Source organism: Vipera berus, assembly GCF_964194415.1.
Source record: "Vipera berus genome assembly, chromosome: 2".
NCBI lineage: Eukaryota > Metazoa > Chordata > Lepidosauria > Squamata > Viperidae > Vipera > Vipera berus.
The window spans coordinates 51,484,306-51,503,661 of NC_138203.1; the positions used below are offsets into that span (position 1 = coordinate 51,484,306).

The 19,356-nt window shown below is 40.7% G+C and overlaps 1 protein-coding gene across 1 annotated transcript; it reads right to left on the bottom strand.

Moving 5' to 3' along the window:
• Window positions 1-5,088: 5,088 nt before the first annotated feature.
• TMED7 (transmembrane p24 trafficking protein 7) lies at window positions 5,089-19,189 on the bottom strand. The gene is made up of 4 exons (XM_081319822.1): window positions 19,033-19,189; window positions 18,515-18,743; window positions 8,791-9,036; window positions 5,089-7,464 (listed from the first exon to the last, which is right to left on the bottom strand). The coding sequence occupies exons 2-4, from the start codon at window positions 18,698-18,700 to the stop codon at window positions 7,228-7,230; spliced, it is 669 nt and encodes a 222-aa protein (XP_081175948.1). The 5' UTR covers window positions 18,701-18,743; window positions 19,033-19,189; the 3' UTR covers window positions 5,089-7,227.
• Window positions 19,190-19,356: the final 167 nt, after the last annotated feature.

Sequence of the window (19,356 nt, forward strand, 5' to 3'; positions counted from 1 at the left end):
GATATAAATTTGTAATTGATATAGAGATTTGGGACCAGCAAAAGAAAAGAGTTAAGTTCACTGTTCAAATCTGGGGGCAGTAATGCCTCAATTTACAATCTAAGATCACAGATATATACTGTTCAAAAAAATAAAGGGAACACTTAAACAACACAATGTACTGTATTTAATAGTAGGATGCCTTATCTTGTGTTCCCTTTATTTTTTGAGCAGTATATTTACTTTCTGCATGAGCTTGCTTTTTATTAATGAAATGGAAATTCTGATCAATATTATTTCACTTACTTAAGGTTCAATTATTTGCTTAAAAACTATGCTGAATGATTTTTTGTTTGCAACATGTTTGTTTTCCTTTTTTCCATATATAAAAGCATTGTTGTTCCAAAAATAAAATAAAATGTGTTCTTGTTTACATATATAAGGTAACCATGGGTAAAATGCCATTGTAAATAACTAGTGAATTTTTGGTTGGTTTTGCATAACCAAACATTGTGGTTTATTATGGTATTCAAGCCTGATATGGCAATTGGTGATTTCCAAAAATCAGAATTTTAGTTCCTAAAAGTTCTTTTATCAGCTACAAAATGCATTTTGTAAACCTACAATGATGGTTTCTGGTTCAAGTACAAATCACAAATCTTTTTTACACTGCAGCGCATGAAAGGTAAAATGGCAGCATGTATGTTTTTTAACCTTTTGCTTAGTGTGTCATTTACATAACCTTATAAATATGAATTTTGCTTTAGAAAACTGAAACTAGACAAGCTTCAAATTCTAGAGATCAAACATTACAATAAATTATGGTTTATGAATTATAAATGGCTCATTCACAAGCCACTTGAAATTTATGCTGAACCATAAACCATGATTTATAAACCACAGTTGTTAAATTCACACAATATATTTGCTGAAAGTAAATTAATCACTTTATGGATTAATGCAAGTTGGAAAGTTCTTGTCATGCACTTTAATCGTAATACTCCAAATTGAATGTTAAAATGTATGAATGCCACAGAGGACTCTTTTATTATAACTCGTACATAGCATGTGGCGATGGCAGGTAAAACCAGTGGGACACTGAATGGCATTCGGCAAAAATGCGCTGAAAGTAAATGGGACATCATTATGCAGTGTATGATGGTAATTTCCATGTGTTCTTAAAATTCAGCATTTGATTAGTGGTTTATTTGTATGAACATGAAAATGAAAATTTCTGGTTATTGCAGTTCGGGGCCATTAAATTGCTCTGTATTAAAAAATTTCCCGCCAGATGTATTGAAGTTTTGCAAAATTCTTAAAACAGCACTTTTATTGTTTCAATGTATCTAAAAGGTAAGGGAAGGCTGGGTTAGAATCTACCTCTACAATTTGATAGGGGTATTCTTTTCAAAAGGGACGCGGTGTCTCAGTGGGTTAGAATGCTGAGCTTGTCGATCAGGTCGGCAGTTTGGCGGGCTGAATCCCGAGTGCCGCATAGCAGAGTGAGCGCCTGTTACTCGTCCCAGCTTCTGCCAACCTAGCAGTTCGAAAGCACGTAAAAATGCAAGTAGAAAAATAGGGACCACTACGGTGGGAAGGTAACAGCGTTCCGTGCACCTTTGGCATCTAGTCATGCCGGCCACATGACCACGGAGACGTCCTTGGACAAGCGCTGGCTCTTCAGCTTTGAAACAGAGATGAGCACCGGCCCCTAGAGTTGGAAACGACTAGCACGCATGTGCGGGGGAACCTTTACCTATTCTTTTCAAAACTGTTACGGTCTAGATGACCCAGTTAGCATACCGAGGACATTCATTTTCTGTATTCTTTCAAACAGGTATTAGGCTTTTCACTGATTTTTTATTTACAAATGTCCCCCCCCCCAAATAAGCTTTTCTCATAATTTTACAAAGTAGTTCTCAAATTATTTATTGTAATTCTTTTTGTCCTATCTCCCCAAGTTTCTTCAGTTGGGTCAATACAGTACTTGACTCTCAAGTTATTTTTGGAATATTTACCAAGTCATGTGATTTCCAGAAGATGAAACAAAAATTTTCCATTGCATCATTTTTTTTTCTAGTGGGTTTTTCCCCCTGCATTTCCTCTTCTGCTTGTGCTATCAAGTCTCTTCCCCTTTCCTTGCAGTGTCGTAATCTGAGATAAGAAATCTGTAGCCATTTTAAAAACTCATTTTAGTCACCAGACTCCCAGTTTGTAGTAATCACTAACTTCTCCAGTCTGGTGCCCTCTGTGATATGTTTGTGAATTGCTATTACCTTACGAGTTCACTCAAAACGTGTATGTGGACACAAGAAATATATGGTTGTATCCTAATTATGAAAAGATGAACATTTATTGTGGTCTTGAATTACAAATGATTATCTTAAGCTTCTTGCCACAAAGGAATCAATGGGATTGCTTTGTAAAATTCTACAAGCAATTACAACAGGTGAAAAATAGGTGTAAAGAATATTAATCTGGTCTTAGTATACTATATTTGTGTCTAAGCATATGTAATAAATGTTTATCTTAAAACAAAATTTAAACATACTCGGAGTCTTGGATTGATCAATATCTTCAGCAAGATCAAAGTACAGGGAGTGCAGAATTATTAGGCAAGTTGTATTTGTGAGGATTAATTTTATTATTGAACAACAACCATGTTCTCAATGAACCCAAAAAACTCATTAATATCAAAGCTGAATATTTTTGGAAGTAGTTTTTAGTTTGTTTTTAGTTATAGCTATTTTAGGGGGATATCTGTGTGTGCAGGTGACTATTACTGTGCATAATTATTAGGCAACTTAACAAAAAACAAATATATACCCATTTCAATTATTTATTTTTACCAGTGAAACCAATATAACATCTCAACATTCACAAATATACATTTCTGACATTCAAAAACATAACAAAAACAAATCAGTGACCAATATAGCCACCTTTCTTTGCAAGGACACTCAAAAGCCTGCCATCCATGGATTCTGTCAGTGTTTTGATCTGTTCACCATCAACATTGCGTGCAGCAGCAACCACAGCCTCCCAGACACTGTTCAGAGAGGTGTACTGTTTTCCCTCCTTGTAAATCTCACATTTGATGATGGACCACAGGTTCTCAATGGGGTTCAGATCAGGTGAACAAGGAGGCCATGTCATTAGATTTCCTTCTTTTATACCCTTTCTTGCCAGCCACGCTGTGGAGTACTTGGACGCGTGTGATGGAGCATTGTCCTGCATGAAAATCATGTTTTTCTTGAAGGATGCAGACTTCTTCCTGTACCACTGCTTGAAGAAGGTGTCTTCCAGAAACTGGCAGTAGGACTGGGAGTTGAGCTTGACTCCATCCTCAACCCGAAAAGGCCCCACAAGCTCATCTTTGATGATACCAGCCCAAACCAGTACTCCACCTCCACCTTGCTGGCGTCTGAGTCGGACTGGAGCTCTCTGCCCTTTACCAATCCAGCCACGGGCCCATCCATCTGGCCCATCAAGACTCACTCTCATTTCATCAGTCCATAAAACCTTAGAAAAATCAGTCTTGAGATATTTCTTGGCCCAGTCTTGACGTTTCAGCTTGTGTGTCTTGTTCAGTGGTGGTCGTCTTTCAGCCTTTCTTACCTTGGCCATGTCTCTGAGTATTGCACACCTTGTGCTTTTGGGCACTCCAGTGATGTTGCAGCTCTGAAATATGGCCAAACTGGTGGCAAGTGGCATCTTGGCAGCTGCACGCTTGACTTTTCTCAGTTCATGGGCAGTTATTTTGCGCCTTGGTTTCTCCACACGCTTCTTGCGACCCTGTTGACTATTTTGAATGAAACGCTTGATTGTTCGATGATCACGCTTCAGAAGCTTTGCAATTTTAAGAGTGCTGCATCCCTCTGCAAGATATCTCACTATTTTTGACTTTTCTGAGCCTGTCAAGTCCTTCTTTTGACCCATTTTGCCAAAGGAAAGGAAGTTGCCTAATAATTATGCACACCTGATACAGGGTGTTGATGTCATTAGACCACACCCCTTCTCATTACAGAGATGCACATCACCTAATATGCTTAATTGGTAGTAGGCTTTCGAGCCTATACAGCTTGGAGTAAGACAACATGCATAAAGAGGATGATGTGGTCAAAATACTCATTTGCCTAATAATTCTGCACTCCCTGTATTCTGATATTTGCAACTACCTGACAAATTATTAAAGGAGGGAGACTGTAGATGGTGGGAACTGCTATCCAAGATATGCTAAATGCTGGTTTATGAAGTATTATTTGATCTGACAATCAGTTATATCCACTTATCTATATCTACAATTAATTTATGGGGAAACTTGCACACAGTTTATGGAAGTACGTTTTACAATAGTAAGCAAAACCAGAAGCCTATTCTGAGAATTTGTAAAAACTTAATTCTTCAGTATTGCCTTTGACTATAAAATTGAAATAGAATAAGTTTAAAGTTCAAATCTAAAGAAAAATGGCAACTTCTAAGATAATTTTACAATTGTTGTTATAACACACCTCTCCAAATAATAACCACAACAGAATCTTATATTAATTTTATTATTTCATGTATAATTTCACAGGGCTATTTTTTGTGTTACTGACACCAAAGAAAGGTTTTTATTAAGAACTGAACACATCATATTATACATATATATGGACTTCAAGAAAATGAAATAAAAAAACCTGGAACCATGATATGGTTAAACTATTTTAATTGTATATATCTGACAGAGTCTTTGAATAATTCTTATGACCAAATTGTGTTTACAGACATTTTAAAACTTGCTTTGGAATCTGCTTTTGTCTATTAACCACTGCTAATAATAATGCCTGCTAGAACCAATTGTGGCAACTTTCAAATTTCTGAAATATTTCATTTCATTTATTTCATTTATATGAAATATGAGAAAGGAACATTGAAAAAATATAAACTGCAGTAAGATACAAGATAATTTAGACAGAATCCAAATAGTTAAGTCACTGTCCCAAACCCTATCCTACAAAAAGAACAGCCAAATTTATTATTATAAATTAAAGAACTAGATGCAAAATTCATACAATGTGCCTAAAATAAGTATGATTGGACTGAAATAATGCAGGGCAAACACCTAGACCTTTGAAAAATAATATTTATATCCATACTGGGAAGTCATCAAATATACATTTTTATCCTTGAATTATATCCTGTCAACTGTCTGTTACAAATTCAGAAATTAGGTCATGGTTATGAGCCTTTTCTCCATCATATATGTAACCTGTTTGATAAAGATGGCCAAACTTTGGAATGAAAAAAAAGTAAAAGTAAAGAAATTCTCACTGACCTATTTACAAAAAAAAAGTATACAACTTTAGTCTGAACAGATAGGCCCTTATGAGATTTCCTCAGATTTATGGCCAAATACCACTTCTGTCAATCTTCATTTTACAGGATTTCTATGGGTCTCTTGAATATGAATCATTAAAAGGAATGGAAGGTAAAGCAGCTCATTCTAAAAACTGATTTAATTACTGTTTTCACAAATTGCATGTAGTTGACCTTTACAAGAAACAACAAGTACGTTCAATAAATTTATTTTCTGCAAGCTCAAGGGAAAGACCAAGCACATTCTACAGCAAGCTATTATTGCAGAATGTTAAACAAATACAGCACGGGAATATTCCCCATCTCTAAACACATCAATGCTCTATTTTCTAAAAAGCCACACCCACAAACTAAGGAGAAATATTAGGCATTTTTAGCATCGTCAGTTAGTCAGAATCCGTGACAGAGCATCTCTCATCCTTTTACAGCACAATTAGCGCATACAGAAAAAAATGCAAAATGTGCTTATAGCATATTTACAAAGAGACGAAAAAATTGGTAAATTTGCTGCACAAATGTACTATAAAATATCGAGTTTATTTTAGTGAGTGTTAACCCTTAAGCACAGTGGTATTCATATTTTTTGCAACCACTATAAATTCTTTCTTCATCCTCTCAGACAAGCCTTGTTATCCATTTAGAAGATGCCAGTTTTACTAAGAGGAATGAAGCTTACCTTTAATGTGTATAGTTATGGTGGTAATGTTAATTTCTTTTGAGCATTCTGAAATAATGTGTACAATCTTAAAAACCCATAAAAGCATTTGGGATATTAGAAAACAGGTATAATAGAACTAGTAATTATATAGCAAAATCCCTCATTCCCCCCAAATCTTGTAAGCTACTTCAAAAAGTAGCCTTTTAGCATAAAACTGGTAGGATAGGGTAATACAATACTGTAAGCACACATGAGAAACTGTCCCCATCAATTTAGAATGTTTAATCAGCAAATTAATCCACATACATACAGCATCTGCATACATTGCTTAATAAATCAATTATTTAGAACAAAACACTAGAGCCACTTATGACCCTGCAATCCTATCTTATTTAACATGGAGGTCTCCAGATCTCTTGGATTGTAACTCCCATATTACTGACCGTCTTTAAAATTTATGGGAATTATAGTTACAAACATCTAAAGGGCATATGGTTGAATAGCTCTGATTTAATATTAGAGACCACAAGGCTAAATTTTAGCTGCAAGTTACTTAAATCAGTGCATTTTTCACGTAGTCCTATCAAGTTCAAGTTCAAACATCAGATTCCTAAAATTTATATGGTTCGTGTCAAAGCTGACTGATTTACTAGAAGGCATTTTCCCCATTATTTAATTTAAAAAGCAAAATGCAAAAATGATAACTTTTCGATGCATAGGAAATTGTTTTTTTTTCAGGACTCTAAAATAAGCAGAGTAAAATAATATATATTTATATATCTATATACACCCCAAAAATGATTCAAGACCCTAGAATTTCCATAAACACTCAAAACAGTGCAGTACAAGACTTTTGAGACTATTGTTAATTATGTGTTTTAGTTTTCATTTCAACGCTTCAACTGGCAAGGTCAGACTTTTTTCATTCATAAGGACAATCTTTTAATTAACTACTTAAAGGATTTTCTTAAAGCACTAAGTACTTACAAACAGGTCTCATTTCTTAAAAAAATAGCAACTATTAAGATTTCTCAGCAGATGCGAAAGAAACCCCAATGTATAACAAATAAAAGGCTGTCTTTTTTTTCTGTGACAGCTTTTGGGAATATGAATTTCAGAACTTTGAAGTGAGAAGGCTAAAGATATTTAAAATGTTCCCTGTAGTTAATCGTTCTTTAACTAGAATTCATTCAAATAATAGTATATTTTTCAAACAATGGATATGAAGCTTGTTATGATCCAACCCGAGTTGTAGTGGTTCTTTTGTCAGAGAAGAAGCTTTTGAGAAGAAATACTTGCCCAATGCTAACTACAAGCAGAATGATGGCTTCGCCTATTGACCAATAAGCCACTCGTGTGTTTAAGTCTTCTGCTCGGCTACGGCCTTGTGCTTCCCTCAGTCGAAAATGTGTCTGATAATCAATGACGGATTTTAGAGCTTCATGAATTGAAACACATGCTGACTCCATCTAGAGACAGAAAAATAGAGCACTGATGAGTAAAACAGACTGAAATCTAATCACTATTAATAAAAGAAATAGAACCTTATGGAACTATAAAACTTTAAATCATATTTTACCTTAGCATATAGATAGAACAAGTTGAGTTTTATAAAAATCGAAAGGATTGTTCTTCAGAATCACATTATTGTAATACAGTATTAATCTAGTTGCTTGTCTTTTTGCTTAGAATAAAAATAACCAATTCCAAAATATTTTTTAATAAGAGAGCAATTACCAAGTCTTCCTCCCAATATAGACTGTTGTCAGTCAGCAACAAAAATGTCAGAACTTGAATCAAACTATATATTGAAAGCTTCTGAATTTTAACTCCAATATTTAAATGTAGTAATTTTATTACTGAGATCCTAAAATGAAACATGCATATCTACAATGAACTCTACAATCAAATGAACTATTTGCTCAACTCTTCTAACCTCTTTCCCTTGAATAACTCAGGAGATTCCTTCCAATCCTCTAAATGAGGGGTGTCACACTGCCGGCCCGTGGACCGGACGTGTCATGATGAAACTGCACCCACCCCATTGCTGGCAATGGGAAAAAAGCTCCAATACCTTGCACGATGTCACGTGACATCGCAAGTTTGGCATATCTGCTCTAAATGCTACTTTGGAAATGGAATGATATAGGAGAAAGGATTGAGCCCATCTCAGTACTACTGAAAAAACTGCTCTGCTGATACAAAGATGTTACTTATGTGGCAGTTTCAGAGTCCCTGATCAACAACGATGGGTGCCATAAGTTGCAGTTAACAATAACTGGTCTTCCTATTGGGCTACAGTAAAAACCATACACTTTAGGGAGTTTCTTACACAATAATAGCCAAGGCTTTTGTTGCCTATTTACTTGTTTGTTCCTTCTCAGAGGTCAGCTGGTACTAAGGTGCTATTAGAAGCTGCAGAAATCTGATGTTTTCATCTGCCTTCTTATCCCGCCTTTCATTCATGTTAGCACTATTATTTCACATTTCATGTTTGCAAATTGGAAAAAAAATGAATTATTGCAATGGAATTCAGAGGTCTTTACAAACCACTCAAGCAATATCAAGTTACAAATTATAATAATACAAAAATATTTAGTTGTGTAAATGAAAAAATGACAACTGCCATTCTCCCTTGTATTCCCATTTTTGATCAAGTGAGAATGTCACTCAATTAAATGGCCATGTGATCATGCTACTAGACAGAAATAACATTTCTGAAGTCCTGTAAACTGGGTTCTAGTAAACTTTAGGATGAAGACAGTACATTACTGTGTGCTGAAAATTCACCATACCTGAGTGAGTGCAGTGACTCTGTTTTCACTAGGAAAGAGAGGTGGGTCATCTCCAACTTGAAAGTCAAAGTACACTGTTTTGTGTGTGAAAGTTGAAAACTCATTGCTGAAACAAAATTTGTATGTTCCATTTCTAGATGCGGTAAAGGTAAAACTATCATATTGTTTCTTCATTTCTTTATATAGCACAATCCCATCTGGATCTTCTAAGCGGCAATCAACATCATAGTGTCCTCCAGTAATCACCTGTGGAATAAAGAAAACTGGTATTTGGAACAATAGTCACTGATCCTAATCTTATCAGTTAAGAATGTTTACAAAGCAAATATACTAAACAACACATTGTTAAAAACATCAGTAAGGGAAATTAAGTATATTGCGATCACAACTAAGTCAAGACAACTTAAAACATTTTGTTGCATTTCACATATTTTTGCACTGTTTGGACCAAATAAAAATGGAAAAATAACCATAAAAGTTATCAAGTTAACATGAAAACACAACACTTAAGAATAACTATTCAAATTGTGTAACAGTTGCTAAAACCATTAAGGCCACAGTTTTGAACTTCTTACTACTACAGATAAAATCCTATCATATAATATCCAAAACTAGATGTGCATTTATTAAAGACTGACAAAGGCTTTGTATTTTAGTGAAAGAAAAGAGGATGACCAACAGCAAGGTATATACAGTAGTTTCCATTACAGCACCTATTGGAAGACATGAAAGGCCAAATGGGTGACAAATGATCCTGGAAAAATCCTATCTATGAAGTCACTAAGAGTCAAAACTGATTTGGCAGCATGTACCGTATATACTTGAGTATAAGCCAACTCGAGTATAAGCCGAGACCCCCAATTTTACCCCCCAAAACTGGAAAAAGTTATTGACTCGAGTATAAGCCGAGGCTGGGAAATGCAGCAGCTGGAGGCTGGATCCCCCGAAAGACGTCTCTGCTGAGATGAGAGAACAGGGTGGCAAGCCGCCGAGAGAATGGGGCGGTGAAGTGCTCCGCCGAGAGAATGGGGCGGCTTGCTGTTCTCTCGGTGCAGCACGGCAGAGGCTGGATCTCGCGAAAGAAGTCTCCGCTGAGCGAGAGAATGAGGTGTCTCAGTGCCCATTTTCTCGGCGAAGACTTCTTTCGGGGGATGCAGCTTCTGCCGCCCCTTTCTCTCAGCTGCCCAGTGGAACAGCTTGCCACCAGAAATCAAGAGTGCTCCATCACTGGAGGTTTTTAAGAAGAGACTGGACATTCACCTGTCTGAGATGGTATCGGTCAGTGGTGGCGAAACTTTTAGAGACCGAGTGCCCAAACCGCAAGCCAAAACCCACTTGTTTATCACAAAGTGCCAAGGCAGCATCGGCATTCTGGTGCCCTCGGGGGAGGGGACAGGGAGGCGCCTCTGAGTGCCGCCTCTGGCACGAAAAAAAAGGGGGAGCAAAAAATGGGCCACCGTACCGCAAGGCACAAAAACGCCAACTGCCGCGCCGCAGGGTGCAGATACAAGGCACCGCACCACGTGAGAACGGGGCTGGGCTAGTGAGTATCACGCAGGCACTAGCCCCGCCCCCTTTGCAGCATGTGCCTGCTCATGGCCCCGTGCGCGCATGCACGCATGTAAAATGCTTCCCCCTCCCTTTTCTTCCAGTCCACCAACCGACAAGGACCTGCTGCTGGCAGCGGTGGTGGCGCACGTGCCAACAGAGAGGGCTCTGAGTGCCACCTCTGGCAGGCGTGCCATAGGTTCACCACCACTGGTATAGGTCCTCCTGCTTGAGCAAGGGGCTGGACTAGAAGACCTCCAAGGTCCCTTCCAGCTCTATTCTATTCTATTCTATTCTATTCTATTCACTTTCTATATTTCTATTCTATTCTATTCCATTCACTTTCTATATTTCTATTCTATTCTATTCTATTCTATTCTATTCTATTCTATTCTATTCACTTTCTATATTTCTATTCTATTCTATTCCATTCACTTTCTATATTTCTATTCTATTCTATTCTATTCTATTCTATTCTATTCACTTTCTATATTTCTATTCTATTCTATTCTATTCTATTCACTTTCTATATTTCTATTCTATTCTATTCTATTCTATTCCATTCACTTTCTATATTTCTATTCTATTCTATTCTATTCACTTTCTATATTTCTATTCTATTCTATTCTATTCTATTCTATTCTATTCTATTCTATTCTATTCCATTCACTTTCTATATTTCTATTCTATTCTATTCTATTCTATTCACTTTCTATATTTCTATTCTATTCTATTCTATTCTATTCTATTCTATTCTATTCTAATTACCATTCTCTATTCTATTCTATTCTATTTTATTCTATTCTATTCTATTCTATTCACTTTCTATATTTCTATTCTATTCTATTCTATTCTATTCTATTCCATTCACTTTCTATATTTCTATTCTATTCTATTCTATTCTTATTACCATTTTCTATTCTATTCTATTCTATTCTATTCTATTCTATTCTATTCACTTTCTATATTTCTATTCTATTCTATTCCATTCACTTTCTATATTTCTATTCTATTCTATTCTATTCTATTCTATTCTATTCTATTCTATTCTATTCACTTTCTATATTTCTATTCTATTCTATTCTATTCTATTCTATTCTATTCTGTTCTACGTTCTGTTCCAATCCATTCCATATTTTCTATTCCATTCTGTTCCACTGTCAGAGCCCATCGGAGGCAACCCAGTCAGCCCACACAGGAGTTACACTAAGGCTACGCAGCCTCTCCTCTCAACCTGAACCCCTCCTTACCTTTCCTTTTATCTGCATCCTATTTTTAACTGCCAGCTCTACCCTGCCCTATTTTGTCCTTGAGCACTCGTGAGCTCATCAAGAACAGAAGGTAACCGTGGGGGGAAAGGCAGGGCAAGATCTGCAAGATCCCCATTTGCATTTGACTTTGCCATCCCATCTGGTTCGAGATAACACACCACAGAGAGAGAGAGAGAGAGAGAGAGAGAGAGAGAGAGAGAGAGAGAGGGGGGGGGGGGATGGGGATGAGGATGAGGATGAACGAATTTTGCAGCGCGTTTGCTTTCAGCTTTCAACGAAGAAGGGAATGTTCTCCACTTCTCGCCTCAACTTTTTCTTTCCTCAGGAACCAGAGGCAAGGGCTTTCTGTTTGTTTGTTTGTTTTACCACGAGTTGACAGTTGGGCAGAAACCAGAGGGGGGAAAAAAGAGTTTCAGGCTTCGTGGGAAACGAGGAAGCAAAACAAGATGCAAAGTCTAAAATCTATAGGCTCATAAACCACCCCGGTTTCTTTTTTTTTTATTGAAAAGTTTTAAAATACAATTTTCCTTTAAAAAAACCCCCTTCCCCCTCCCTCCTCCCCCCCTACCTCCCCCCCTCCCTCCCTCCCTCCTCCCCCCCCTGCCTCCCCCCCCTCCCCCCCTCCCCGACTTCCCAGAGCTGAATACAAGGTATATATATAAAAAGAGAAAGAAAAAAAAAGAAAGGCAAACATAAGCAACCATGTACTAACAACTATAATTTCTAAAATCCATCACTCTCTAGCTTATATAGGATAAACCAAACCTTGGCAATATTAAATATATATAAAAAACTAAAATAAAAAAAAAACACTTTCTAGCTTATATAGAATAAGACAAACCTTAATAATATTAAATATACATTAAAAACAGGAAAAAGAACCCCAAAATAGAAAGAGAAAAAAAGAACAGAAAAAAAAGGAAAAAAGAATTATTCAAATACTATATAATACTTCTCAACCTATACTTGTCCTAAATAGACTCCATCCCTTTTTGTCCATTACATGATATAACGTTCTTACAAATAATCTTTCAAATTAACCAAGATCTTCGCCACCTCAACCAAATCAGAAAACTTTAAAGTCCACTCTTCTGTAATCGGCCGTTCCTCTTCCAGCACATCTATAATTATTCCAAACAATAAAAAAATTGCGAACAAAACTTTAACCTCCATTTGGAAATCTTCTATATATTCCACCAAACTTTAATCCAAAAAAACCTCACCCTTTCCACAAAACCACCACATGTAAAAAATATATTGCGTCTACACCCAAATCTTTTCCCACCTCCCATACTTGACTATGAATACGTCGTAGAAATTCCATAGACTTCTGCAAATCCTGCTATTTTCTCTTCTTAGATCGTTTTGCAGCAGCACGCGTCACCCTCTGTTCTATTGAATCATCCGACGAAGTTGTATCTTGATCTCTTCCAACACCGTTGTCTTCTATCTGACCACCTTCGACCTCTTGATGCACTCCTTCTCCAGATCCCTTTTCAGCTTCCAGAGATGTTAATGGCGTTGCATTTAAAACATTATTATAGAAATCACGCGCTTGCATCACAGTAACCAGACGGTACCTTTTACCTTCGTACGTCACCATCAACCCAGCTGGGATCTCCCATCTAAACCTTATATCTCGTTGCTTGAGCTCTTGCACAAGGAATGTAAAATCCTTCCTTCTCCTTAAAATCTTTGGAGGAATTTCTTTTAAAACCAAAACTTCTTGATTAGCAATCACAACTTTAGTATCATAAGCAGCTCGTATAACTTCATCTCTAGTTTCCCTTTTTGCAAAATATACCACCACATCTCTAGGCAACTTTCTCTGTCTAGCAATCCATGAATTCACACGAAACACTTTATCCATGCCTCCTTTTATTTCAGATGCTGGCTGTTTCAACACTTCTTCAAAAGCCTCAGAAACCAGCTGCTTTAGATCTTCCTTGGTATTCTCCTTTAAGCCTCTAACTCTAATGGCAAACTGCATCTGGTAATATTGAGCAAGACTCAGTTCCTTTTCCACTTTATCTTCATTCTCCAATACTTTTGCTTCTAATATAGCATTCTTTTGAGTCAGATCTTCTAGCTTTTCCTCCAATTCTTCCACACAGCGAGCCACTTTACACACTGAAGACAAGATGTCTGCCTTCATCACTCTGAACTTCTGTTCCATCCTCTCCTCCATTCTCTCCTCCAATTTCTCCAATTTCTCCTCCATCTGTACAAATCTAGCATTAATTGATTCCAAAATTACCTGGGCGTGTTTTTCAAGAGCATCTTGTAAGTCCTTTGATGTCAATACATCAGGAGGATGCAGCGCCTGCAGTAATGATTGTTGCACAGGAGAAGTTCCAGCACTCCGAAGAGTTTTAGGGGGTGGTTTAGCCGCCATCTTTTACCAAATGCGACGCACTTTCACTTCAGATTTATAATCCAAAAAAGTCCATCAAGCTGGAGAGTAAAATATCACCTTTTCCTCTTGTATCGCTCTGCCTGCTCCTTTAATCCATAGTCATTCCTTCAGGCAGGGGTGGTCGCAGACGCCTGGCTCTGCTCCAAGAATCAGGAGCAGAGGCGCCGGCCAGCTGGGAGCAGCCCAGGCTACGGGGGAGTTCAATCCTTCAGCCGCCCAAGCCATAAGCTCAGGCGGCCCTGGAGAACTCTACCCCTACCTGGGAGCTCGCCCCCTCCTCTTCTCCCGAGGAGGGGGCTTCAAATTCACCCGAACAGCTGATCGGCGCTGTTTCGGGCGAAAAAACAACAGCTGAGCCGCGGGCAGCCCGGGAAGGCTGTCTCCGTCGCCGCGGAGCCACCGGAAGTCCCAACCACCCCGGTTTCTTGAAACAAACCGGGATTTCTCTACCCCAACCTTGAAACCATGGATCGAGTGAATCTCTTTACCGAAGAATGTGTGTGTGTGGAGGAAGGGAGGGAGGGAGGGAGGGAGGGAGGGAGGGAGGGAGAGAGAGAGAGAGAGAGACACGCACACCTCAGCAAAAAAGAAAGAAAGAAAAAGAAGTAGTAGAAGAGGCAGAGAGCCCCTGTGGGTAGGAGTGAGGATGGGGAGAAACAGCAAGAAGACCGGGTGGGGTGGGGTGGGTTAATCACTAAACCTTCCAGTGTTTAACCAAAGCAGCTTTTGCATTTGTCAAGCTCTGCTAGCACGGCACTGGACGGGCCTGGCGGAGCTGCTGAAGGTGAACGGGAGAAGGTGAGTCTTCGCCGAGAAAATCTCAGCGCCCATTTTCTCGGCGAAGACTTCTTTCGGGGGATGCAGCTTCTGCCGCACCTTTCTGTCAGCTGCCCAGCTGAGAGAAGGGGGTGACAGAGGCTGGATCCCCCGAAACAAGTCTCCGCTGAGACGAGAGAACAAGGCGTTTCTCTCTTCCCCCCCCGCTTTTGCCGCTTTTGTGTGTGTGTGTGTGTGTGTGTGTGTGTGGGGCAGTCAAGCGTTGTTTCCCTCCTCAGTCAAGCTTGTTTCCCTCCTCGTGCGTGTGTGTGTGTGGGGGGGGGCAGTCAAGCGTTGTTTCCCTCCTCGTGCGTGTGTGTGTGTGTGTGTGTGTGTGTGGCAGTCAAGCGTTGTTTCCACGTGGGCCCCGGGCTGCGCCCCCTGCGACTCCGCTCCCTCCCCTCCCCTCCGGGCCGGGCTTCTCTCCGCCCGTCCGCCGGCGGGCTGGCTGGCTGGGCTGCTGCATGACTGAGCTCCGCCTGGCGCCGGACTGCAGTGCCACCGCTGGTCCCGGGCGAGGCAGCGGGCGAGCGCGCTCCGCAGGGCAGGCTCTCTCCGCCGGGACACGGGCGGCGGCGGCTGGCTGTGGCTTTGGGGCGGCGCCGCTGGTCCCGGGCGAGGCAGCGGGCGAGCGAGCGAGCGGGCGAGGCAGCGGGCGAGCGGGCGAGGCAGCGGGCAAGCGAGCGAGCGCGCTCCGCAGGGCAGGCTCTCTCCGCCGGGACGCGGGCGGCGGCGGCTGGATGTGGCTGCGGGGCGGCGCTGAGCTGCGCGGCCGCCCTCCCGCCCTGCCTGCCCCCCGGCCGGTGCCTTCGCCCCGCAAGCCCCCCTGACTTGCCCGGAGGAAGCGGCGGCGGCGCGGCGGGCCGGGGGCGCGCCGGGGGCTGCCCCTCCTGCCGAGGAGCCGAGCCCGGCGGCGTGTGTGTGTGTGTGTGTGTGTGTGTGTCAGACCCGCAGGAATGGCTAGTAAAGGTGGCGGCAGTCCAGCATTTGCGTTTCTCTGTGTGTCAAGCCCCGTGGGCTCGACACACAGGAAGGGGGGGAATGCCGGAATGCCGCTTCCCTACCAGCCATTCCCGTGGGTCTGACACACACACGCACGCACGAGGGGGAGAAACAACACTGTTCTGCCGCCAGCTCTGCAAGGCTCTGCCGCTCCCTTCTCTCAGCAGCCTGTTCCGAATGAAGGGACAGTTCTTTTTTTTTGTTCACTGGAGTATAAGCCGAAGTGGAGTTTTTCAGCCCGAAAAGTGGGCTGAAAAATTCGGCTTATACTCAAGTATATACGGTAGTGTAAAGAAATCAGCAGCTAGAGATAAAAAGACAACGTTAACTCCATATCAATTATGAGAGATCTTACTACAACTCCATGAAACAGATGGATCTTATGATCCACTTGGTGCAGAGTTTATCTCCCAGTCGATGTCAGGGTAATTAAATAATAGTAATAACGATAACACTAAATTTTTTAACTAATTATAACTGTTATATCCTTGTTTTTCCATATATAACTCAGTAATTCTTATGGTAATATATTTGCTGAAATAATGAATGTATATTTATATTCAGTCTATGTAGACATGATTTTCTTCCCAGCAACAATGATCTGGTGTCTTGATTCCTAAAAAAATATGACTGGATTCCTGAGCTAGTGCTATAGATAAAATTATACAGTTCATTTTTATCATCAGTTCTCTGTATCAAAATCTGTTAAACATGGATCTATGGATCGTTTTCAAATAGTTATTTACTGTTTCAATTTGCTTCCCTAAATCTCGGTAATATGAAATATTATCTGAAGTCATCAAGTTAAATGAGAGTAATATTCCAAATATTTGGTCCTGATACTAGGACTAAAAGATGGAAACATAGTTGGAAATAGCATTCTACACCTCAGCAAGAAGATGAGGAAGTAGACAGCACGACAACCTAATGTTGCTAAATCAGACACTGTTGTATAGTTTTTAGGATCAGTGAAGCCAAACCAATTGCATAAAATAGTACTTCCTTTATTTCTGTTGAACAATAAGATGAATCATCATTCAAGTTGGATAGCAAATAAATATATTCTTCATATTTTAGATAACATATGGTCCATGCCTTTTACTCTCCATACAGCACAGCTCCATTTCAATGCCATATTCTAGAAATACAATAACACATTTTGTCTAGAGTTTATAATCTATTTTTTTAAAATAGCAATATGCATGGATCCTTGCTTTCAATGGAGATGTTGATTTGATGGCACACAGAAAATTATTCCCTTATTCATTTTCAGAATGAAATTGTTGCTGCTGATATGTGTATCTTCTATGTAAGCTATATGTACTTTATTTACCTGTATTATTTATTGCATATATTTTAGAGCTTATACGGCCAATTTATTTTCCAGATATTTTCTTCTTTTCAGTGAAAATCATACAATTTCATTTCCTTTGCACATTGCACAAAACATTTAACAACGGCATACACCTGATGGTTTGAAAATCATATAATTACCTATAAAAACCAGAACAAGACACTGGTCACCAGTTTCCCCATACTGCTGCAAGCAACAGGTACAGTTCCACGTACAACTATCAAGGTAAAACTAGCAAGGAATAGTTTCATGTGTATTTAAAACCACACCCAACGCAGATATACAATAGCACTAGCCATTGCGCTTAAGATTTAGAATTACAATATATAAAAGAAGAAGCAAATATGACAGAGCAGAAGCCTGGGGTGGGGTGGGGGGAACAAGATGAATATCTGTACCAGGGGTCTTCAAACGTGACCCTTTTATGACTTGTGGACTTCAACTCCCAGAATTCCTCAGCCAGGCACGCTGGCTGAGGAATCCTGGGAGTTGAAGTCCACAAGTCATAAAAGGGTCACGTTTGAAGACCCCTGATCTATACCAAAAGGAAGGTCGGTTAGGTGAGACTATCAATGGGGCAATATCTCAATGTGGAATTCGCAGTCCCTAAGTGACTTTGCAGAATTTTCTGCTACGTTTCTTGAAAATCCTCTTCTGCTGCCTAATCCAAGGGGTAGGCAATCTTGGCTCTTTTATGACTCGTGGACTTCAACTCCCAGAATTCCTGAGCCATTCTGGGAGTTGAAGTCCACGAGTCATAAAAGAGCCAAGGTTGCTTTGACTACACTCCTAAAGGGGCCGGTTTCAACCCCGTTCCTGAAACCACACAAGGGTAAAACGTCTATGGAGGTTCTCAGACATCCCAGTTCTCCCAAAGGTGCTTTTTCACGAGGCAACTGGACTTTTGTTTTTTTCTTTCTTTGAAGACGTTTCGCTTCTTGGATGAGAAGCCGAACGTCTTCGAAGAAAGACAAACAACAACAACAAGGGAGTCCAGCTGCCTCGTGAAAAAGCACCTTTGGGCCCCGCACACGTAAGGATCGCTCGGCGGGTGGTTAGGGCGGACACCCGCGCGGCCCAGCCGAGGGTTGCCCCACTTGCCTCGGTGGCGCCGCCGCCGCCGCCACCATCTAACTTATCTATTCGAACAAGCTGGCCTGGCCTGATGGATTTGGGTTTTAAAATTATTTAACTAATGTATTCTTATTTTATTGCCCTGTACACCGCCCTGAGTCCTTCAGGAGAAGGGCGGTATATATATATATATATATATATATAAATAAATAAATAAATAAATAAATAAATAAATCTCCTCACCTGAAACTCCAAAGTGCACTTGGTGCCCTGCACGATCTCCTCATAGAAGCACTGCTTGGCATTGTCGGGCAATTCGAAGGTAATCTCCGAGGCGCGGACCGCCCAGCCGAAGTGCAGGAACAGCAACAAGCCCGCCGCCAACGAGCCTCCGCAGGCACCGGAGCCCGGACAGAGCCGCAGCAACATCTCCCAGACCGGGACTCGACCACAACAAGCACGGAAGGCGAAGCTGAGGTGGAAGAAGAAGCCAAATGAGCGTCCAGGCGAGAAGGGTAAATCGCCAGCCTCACCTACGCCAGCGTTTCCCAACCTTAGGAACTTGAAGATGCGTGGACTTCAACTCCCAGAATTCCCCAGCCAGCATAGCTGGCTGGGGAATTCTGGGAGTTGAAGTCCACGCATCTTCAAGTTCCTAAGGTTGGGAAACGCTGACCTACGCAACCGAGTATCCCGGGAAGGAGGGACTCCTTGGGGGGGGTAAGGGAGGAAGGGGGGGGAAAACAAAACAAAAATCTTACCTGCCAGGTAGCCGAAGACTTCCAACTTGCGGCGTGGCCGTAGGAGAAGGGGAGGGCGAAAACGGAAGAGGAGACCCGGAAGTGAACGGAGTCTACCTCAGACGAGACCGAAGAACTTCCGGGAGTGACCGTTTGTAGACGTGGTGTTCGCTGAGCAGAGGAGGCGGGGTTGTATATAGAAAGGAATGGGCGGAAAGGAAACAAAGAGATGGGCGTGGTCTAAGGGTCGATTGGTCCGACGGGGAAAACTGGCCGCTTCTAAACGGCGGAGGCGGGGGTGGGGGGTGGGGGCGGGGGTGGAGGAAAGACGGAAACGGGAGTTGC

Excerpts from the sequence above, each read along its gene's own strand:
- TMED7 (XM_081319822.1), bottom strand. The coding sequence starts at position 18,700 with ATGTTGCTGCGGCTCTGTCCGGGCTCCGGTGCCTGCGGAGGCTCGTTG. Across the intron at positions 9,037-18,514 it reads AGTGCACTTTGGAGTTTCAG|GTGATTACTGGAGGACACTA; the intron begins GTGAGGAGATTT and ends TTTATTCCACAG. Across the intron at positions 7,465-8,790 it reads GAGTCACTGCACTCACTCAG|ATGGAGTCAGCATGTGTTTC; the intron begins GTATGGTGAATT and ends TTCTGTCTCTAG.